At 45.2% G+C, this 7482-nt stretch overlaps 2 protein-coding genes across 2 annotated transcripts in view; one reads left to right on the plus strand and one right to left on the minus strand.

The window, feature by feature from the left end:
• Positions 1-2176, minus strand: part of LOC129352984 (ubiquitin carboxyl-terminal hydrolase 11-like) — a 12027-nt gene extending 9851 nt beyond the window's left edge. The window contains 2 exon segments of the mRNA XM_055022198.1: positions 2068-2119; positions 2122-2176. Of these exon segments, the coding sequence (XP_054878173.1) occupies positions 2068-2119; positions 2122-2176 (107 nt within the window).
• Positions 2177-2728: 552 nt separating this feature from the next.
• LOC129352985 (replication factor C subunit 2-like) lies at positions 2729-6395 on the plus strand. Its single transcript, XM_055022199.1, is given in 8 exon segments — positions 2729-2995; positions 3452-3557; positions 3684-3785; positions 3860-4118; positions 4360-4381; positions 4384-4434; positions 4437-4618; positions 6142-6395. Coding segments are annotated over 8 exon segments (1068 nt in total). The 5' UTR covers positions 2729-2760; the 3' UTR covers positions 6253-6395.
• Positions 6396-7482: the final 1087 nt, after the last annotated feature.

The following is a 7482-nucleotide window of genomic DNA, read 5'->3' on the forward strand; positions in this document are numbered from 1 at the left end:
CGAGTCCAGCACCCTGAACGCATCAGCACCCTGAACGCATGACTGTAAAGTCAACTGATTCATTTCAGAACTTTTATTTTTGGTCCTTCTACATGTTAGCTGTGGCTTTTCAACACAACTGGATAAAATCCAAATCTTATTATTTCCCCTTTCTGGAAGAATAAATGTGTTTCTATTCTAGATTTGCAGAGTCCACAGCTTATACATCTATAATAGATTCTCCAGCCTGATCTGTGGATCTGTGCACTGGTTTCTGCTGCAGGTTAATGTTTGTCTTCCTCACATGATCATTAATAAAAAAGAAGAAACTGAAAGCAGCGACGGCTCTCTTCAACTCGTTAGCTTCTGCTGGCCACCATTTTAAATCCTGAATCATCAAATCATTTCTCTTCCAGATCATTCTCTTTTACGGTTTATCATAAAATCCAATGAAAATGTTTGATAAAACTTTAAATACTGAGATCTGTTCAACAGGATTCAGCCAGATGATTCTAAAACACAGTAGAGAACATTTTCTCCTCATTATTGTGTCATTACTTTGCTTCATAAATCAGAAGCAGGTAAATATCTGAACCAGAGGAAGCTTGACGCCTGGGACGGAAACCGGAGCAGGAGTCAGAGCAGCAGACATTCATGACTTATTAATGGAGAACAGAAAGTAAAACCAGGGAGTGGAGAATCCTGCAGCGTCACGGTGCTGCGGCAGCATCCAGAGGGAAAACATGAGGAAAAACCACAGATCTGATCAACAGCAGCAGCAACACGACCTCTGACCTGCATCGGATTCACACAACACCCTATCACTATCAAGTTCATTCAACAATATTTACATTTGTTTTTGTTTCCTTTCATATTTCAAGGAGATAAAAATAACTTTGTGTTTCTGGAGAACTTGATTCCTGTTTCCAGATTAAAAGCAGAATCTCATCTGGTTTTGGCTCTTTGTTGGTGATTCTGCTTACGTCTCTTTTCTCTTTTGGTCATTTTTTTATTAGATTTGTTTTGATTCTCTGCAGTTTTAATTTTAATTCCTGGAACGGAAACTCAGGAGACCAGAACATTCAGGAACAAAGATTCAGCTCGGAGCTGAAAGTTTGTCTCAACATGACGATCCAGAGAGAAGCTGATCAAAAATCTCCCAGAAAGGATGAGAACGTTTACTGGCCGTCATAAAAACAGGAGCAGAAGAAGACAGGCGCCAGCAGTCATATTTGGGTTGAAAACTGAACATCGTTCATGTCTGTTTGGTCACATTCAAAGCTAATATTAACAGCATTTAGCTCCTTTAGCATCATGCTAACTCTTAGAGCTACAAATTAAAGAATAACTGTTGCATTTCTTCATGTCGATTCATCTGATCTGACTGGTTTTAAGTTCAATTTCCAGGCTATACCTTGTAATCTTCCAAACTCCTAAATGGGCTCTCAAGACACTTTTACCTTCCACTCAACTTTCCATTAATACATCTAGCCAGAGCATGAAGATTGAAATATTTCACTATGTAAATAATCTGTTTTATACAAGTTTACTTCTTAACATTAATTTCTTGAAATAAACCGAGTTTGTTTATGACAATCTTATTTATTAAGATTTATTTCTGCTTCACATGATGTCTAGAAATCCATGTTTTTGACTGTTCATTAAATGGAGAAATTATTTTATTATTTCAAAGGAGAAAACATGAATAAATCAGAAGATTCCTTCAAGAGAATCGAAACTGAAAATATTCGCGACTATTTCAAGTTCTTTGTGAGATGTGTTGGATCTCTAAGTGAAGCTGGACTTAGCGGAACCAGTCCGGTCCGAACCCAGCTCCGATAAATAAAAAAACAACCACTTGAAAGTTGTTATGACTTCCCTTTAATTCCTCCTGTTAGCATTAGCGGCTAACAGCTAACGGTCAGCTAGCTCAGGCTAACAGGAAACGCCGAGCCGTTAAAACCCCCAAACAACCCGAACCGACACCAGAACCACCCAGAACCAGACAGCTCCTGCTATAGTGATTGTAAATCAGTGGTACTGGTGGAGCCTTTCAGAATGACTCCGTGGGTCTGCGCGGACACTCACCAGCTGTCCCCAGCCTGGAGCTCAGTCTCCCGGAGCAGACACTCGATCTCCGCCGCTGGGTCTCCAGCCCCGGGGGCTCAGCGACCGAACAGCGGCTGTTGGCCGTCATGTCGCGGATCAATCTCATAAATGTGGGGCAGAGAGGGGTGTAGAGCACAGCCAGGAAGCGAAAGGCAGTCCCTGCATTGATGAGCCGATAAACTGAGGAACAGCACTCTGTTTGCGGAAGCAGGAACTGGTTGGTCCCAGCGGTCGGTGACGGCTTCCTGAGAGAAACCAGCTGCTGTTCCCTCATCTGACCACAGGCAGGCGCTCAACCGGATCAACAGTAGTCAGTTAAACTGAAGCAGCAGTTAAACAGAAACATTTTATAGGCATTGTAAATGTTGGTTGCTCAAAATTGAGTGAGTTTTCAACCAGTGTCGAATTTTATGGTGTGTCTAAATAAGATTTAATTTAAATATTCTAATGTTTACGGGTGCAGAAACGTGAGTTTATTGACTATAGTGTCAATTCGGAGTAAACTCCACTCAGTCCAGCGCGCCGCCTGCTTCGCCCAGTGGGAAATGATGCGAAGCCACTGTCTTTCTGACTTATCACGAGCTTTTCTTATCCAATCACTCCTTCGAAAATACCTCCTAGCCAATGAGGTTTTGGTTCCCGTTTCGCGGGCTGACAACCAGACAAGACAACATGGACGTAGAGATGGCAGACAGGGAAAGCGACCAGAAGCCGAGTGGAAGCGGGGTAAAGACGGACACCGAGGCCGGGGAGTCCTCGTCGAAAAGCTCCGGGAGTTCCTACGAGCTGCCCTGGGTGGAGAAGTACCGGCCACTGAAACTGAATGAGATAGTTGGGAACGAGGAGACGGTGAGCCGCCTGGAGGTTTTCGCCAGGGAGGGAAACGTCCCGAACATCATCATAGCAGGTCAGTGTTGAAGCACAGGAGTCAGGATGTGGTCTGCAGGGAAATGTTAGCAGGACAGGAGAAGCATGGAAGGTGCAAGGAAAAAGTGTCAAAACAGGGTTATTGGAGAGCATACACTCAGATTGTATTTCTAAACTTTATTTCCAGTTGTTATTAATCATTTAGACCTCAGCCTTTAATTTCTAAAAAGGCTGAATTGAAAAGTCTTCAGAATGTGTAATTTTTAAAATTTGATTGTCAGAATAATTAATTGATAATTAAAAATAATCACTTAGGTCACATTGGTGTCAGTCAGGCATCCCTTGTACTTTAACGAGATCACTCAGACGTCTGTTCAGCCAACAATTTCAGAACAAAACATCACCAGTCATGCATGGTGGTGGAGGGATGATACTTGGGGCTTGGGTGCTCGTTTATAGTCTTAGGAACTGATCCAGATGTTTTGGTGCGGTTCAGGACCTCCAGGGACAGGAAAGACCACCAGCATCCTGTGTTTGGCCCGCACTCTGCTGGGGGCCGCCATGAAGGACGCCGTGTTGGAGCTCAACGCTTCCAACGACAGGTGAGACCCAGCGGTCCAATGTCAGAGAGGCGGGGCTTTAGCGATGCTGTCCCAGGGGGCGGGGCTCTAGTGATGCTGTCACAGGGGGCGGGGCTTTAGTGACGACTGCTGATGGTGGCTTTGCAGGGGCATTGATGTGGTGAGAAACAAGATCAAGATGTTCGCCCAGCAGAAAGTCACGCTGCCCAAAGGTCGACACAAGATCATCATCCTAGATGAAGCAGACAGGTGAGCGGAGGCTGATTCCATGGACACTTCCTGCTTTACTTCCTGTTCTGATGAAGCTGTTCTGCCTCCCGTAGCATGACTGATGGCGCTCAGCAGGCACTCAGGAGGATCATGGAGATCTACTCCAAAACGACTCGGTTCGCTCTCGCCTGCAACGCCTCCGACAAAATCATAGAGCCGATCCAGTCGCGCTGTGCTGTGCTACGCTACGCCAAGCTGACGGACGGCCAGGTGCTGGCCCGGCTGCAGGAAGTGGTGGAGCGAGAGCGGCTGGCCGTGTCTGATGACGGGCTCGAGGCCGTCATCTTCACAGCGCAGGGGGACATGCGGCAGGTGAGGGGCGGAGTCAGGAAGTGGTCATGATAGTTCTTCAGTGTAGTTTAGCTTTGCTTGTTTGGGACCGTTAGCTCGTCCAATTCAGTTAGGATGCAGGAGGCAGGGCTAGGAGGCTGGAGGCGGGGCTAGGGTGCAGGAGGCAGAGCTAGGAGGCTGGGGGCGGGGCTAGGGTGCAGGAGGCGGGGTTAGGAGGCTGGATGCAGGCCTGAAGTTGCTGATGGTTCTGCTTTGGTTCCAGGCGCTGAACAACCTGCAATCCACCACTCTGGCTTCGGCTACATCAACAGTGAGAACGTGTTCAAAGTGTGCGATGAGCGCATCCCTTGCTGGTGAAAGGCATGCTGGGACACTGCGTGGCGGGGGATGTGGATGCAGCGTACCGGGTGATGGAGCAGCTGTGGGCGCTGGGCTACTCCCCAGAGGACATCATGGGAAACATCTTCAGGGTCTGCAAGACATTCCAGATGGCCGAGTACCTGAAGCTGGAGTTCATCAAGGTGAGGCGCAGGAGGAAACACTGAGCACAATCACCGGTCTGGCGCTGCTTTAACTCTGCTTACTAGGAACTTCACAAGATTTAATTCCCTTCAAATTGTACATTTAAAAGAAGAAAAAAAACAAACACCAGACAGCTAAACTGTAACATTTTTATTTTAAAGAACTTAATAACTTTTATGTCTTTTCTAAAACTTGACATCAAGCTTGTTAGAAATACTGCCACCTGCAGGTGGGATTTTTACTTTGCTTACACTCAATATTTGACCATTTCTGCAGAACAGAAAAAATGTACAGTTATGACGAGCACAAAAATTGCTGGAATCTGCTGATTTTGTGAAAAACTGGACCTTGTTTGAGGATTTATTGGAGCATTAGAGCGATTTTTTTGAAAAAGCTTCCCAGACTGAATGAGGAAGGAAAACCTGTGTTGGCTCTGAATGTTTTCAACTCTGCTGCATAAACAAGAAACTAAAACTGTTCCCACAGTGAAGCTGAAGGGAAAAATACTCAAACTTTAACCCAATCTCTATTGAAGCTGCAATGATGAGACGACAGGCGTACAGAGGCTAACAGATGCAACACGTGAATGACCCAAACTCCAAAAACATGAATAGGAGCAACAGGAAAACTCCTATAAGACAGAACTCCTCCAGCCCACTAGGGGGAGTCTGTAATATTACAGCTTGAGTAAATCAACCTTATTCCTGGGAGGCTCACTGGGAAACGTTTATGGGTCTAACTTCCAGCGCTCACCAGAAGTAGCAGCATTTCTTTGTAATTTGTAGGGTTTTGGCTGATCTACATTCATGATAGAAGTTCCATCTCTCTTTTCGGTTACTTCGGTACAATATTTAGTCAAACTTGTTTCCAGACAGCATCTGCTATGAGAGAGCTGCTCAGTGTAGAGGATCACGGGGAGCGACAGGAATGGCGTTGAGTTAGCATCAAACTAGTTGGTGTTCACACATATTTTATAGCCTGAAAGCTCAGATGAACGGCGGTTAGCGAGTTGCAAATATGAAAAAAAATTGTTGGTTCCGGTTCATGGCGGAAGTCGCCCCCGTAAATCATGCAAAGCCTCATGGGGGATCGGAATAAGGTGGACAGCACAGCTTTTCTTCATCCAGCTTTATGTTGGACGTCTTTATAATTTGTTGGTCGACTCCCCCTAGTGGTCTGGAGGACTTGCGTTTTGTGGAGCAAGTTTGCAGTGATTTGCATTTTGCTTCAATTTTTTTGTAGTTGCAGCATTTGTTGTCATTCTGTTTGCACATTTTGGCCTCCGTAGAAGTGAGACTACAGTTTGAACAAAATGTTCTCAAACAGATGGCATATAAACAAATTATTCATTCAATTAGTTAATAATTGAGTGACAGGAATTTGCTTTAAGTCCTTTTTTTCCACATTCTGCAAGTTTATCCTTTTTTAATCATTGTTTTTGTTTATTTAAACTGAGAGAAAATGCTGTAAGCCCGTCCGTTTGGACCTGATGTGATCAGGAACCGGTTCTCGTTTCCTCCAGGAGATCGGCTTCACTCACATGCGGGTGGCTGAAGGAGTCAACTCCCTGCTGCAGATGGCCGGCCTGCTGGGAAGACTCTGCAGCAAGACGGCGCCCCCTGCTGCCAGCTGAACAACATGAACCCAACAGATTGCATTCCTCACCAGAACCACGATGTGGTTCCTCACCAGAGGACGCTGACAGTTTCTGACCCCTAGCGGTTCTGAAGGGTTGAAAGTTTTCCCACTGTTAGATAATAAACTGTTTGATGTGCAGTCAGGTTTTATCCATAATTCATTTGCTGTTTTTGATGGAAGTGGAGGCAATAAAGTTGTTGTAGGCGGTTTTGATCGGGTCTTTCAGGTTCTGAAATGATCCCGTTCCACATTCTGCTTCAGTCTGGATGGGCCCGGAATGAGGCTGGATCAGGGCCCGTACGGAGCTAAACTGGAGCCAAAATGTTCCTCAAAAATGTCTCTGCAGTGAGCAGGGGAAAAGCGTGATCCATGTACGAAGGCGATGGTTCGAGTCCCTGCCTGTCTGACAACTGTCAAATAAAGGCAACCAGATACGACCAAATAAACCCGGAAAATGCAAACAAATGCTTATCTGAAGAAACACAACTCAAAACTTATTTACAGGTTAATGTTGTTTTTTCTAGTCATTTTATTTTTTTCAGTTTCAATACTTTTTATTTTTAAAAATTATAGTTTTTCAATTTTATAAGGTAAAGTGTTGGCCCCAATTTGTCTCCATATCTTTGCGGCGGGACTCGATCAGCAGCAGCAGAATCGTTCTGTGTTTAAGCAGGTTTGGTTCTGGTTCTGAGCAGCGAGGAGCCGTTGATTTATTTCAGCTTTATTTCATTACAAACCACAGAAACAAACATCCAGCAGGTTTAGAACCAGAGCAACAGGAAACCAGAACCGCAGCAGGACCCGGTTCTGATCTAAAGGATTCCTGTTTACTGAAGAGAATGGACCAGAACCGGGTTCTGGGCTGTTGGTGTCTTCAGTGGAGCTGAACATCGGGTCCACACAAAGTTCTCATGCTACGACTCGGCATGCCGACAAAAGGACTGCAGAGAATCTGAGGGAAGCGGATCGAGCCGACCCGGCGGTACCAGAATTAAGTTCTGACAAAGCAGATGAAGATGAGTTCTGGTTTCGGGCCAAGCCGTGACTTAGAAGCAGAACCAGTCTGGTTCTGGAGTTGAATCGGACCTCCCCTCAAGCTTTAGTTCATGAATGAGTTTCAGGACGTGAAACTCCGTTAAATATTTAACTTCCTGAAGGAGTCGGTCCGTCAGAACCGAACAGAACCAAATATCAACGACGAGTAAATATCAAAAAGATCGATCAG

This window comes from Poeciliopsis prolifica, unplaced genomic scaffold (assembly GCF_027474105.1).
Source record: "Poeciliopsis prolifica strain line A6 unplaced genomic scaffold, Auburn_PproV2 SCAFFOLD082, whole genome shotgun sequence".
Lineage (NCBI taxonomy): Eukaryota > Metazoa > Chordata > Actinopteri > Cyprinodontiformes > Poeciliidae > Poeciliopsis > Poeciliopsis prolifica.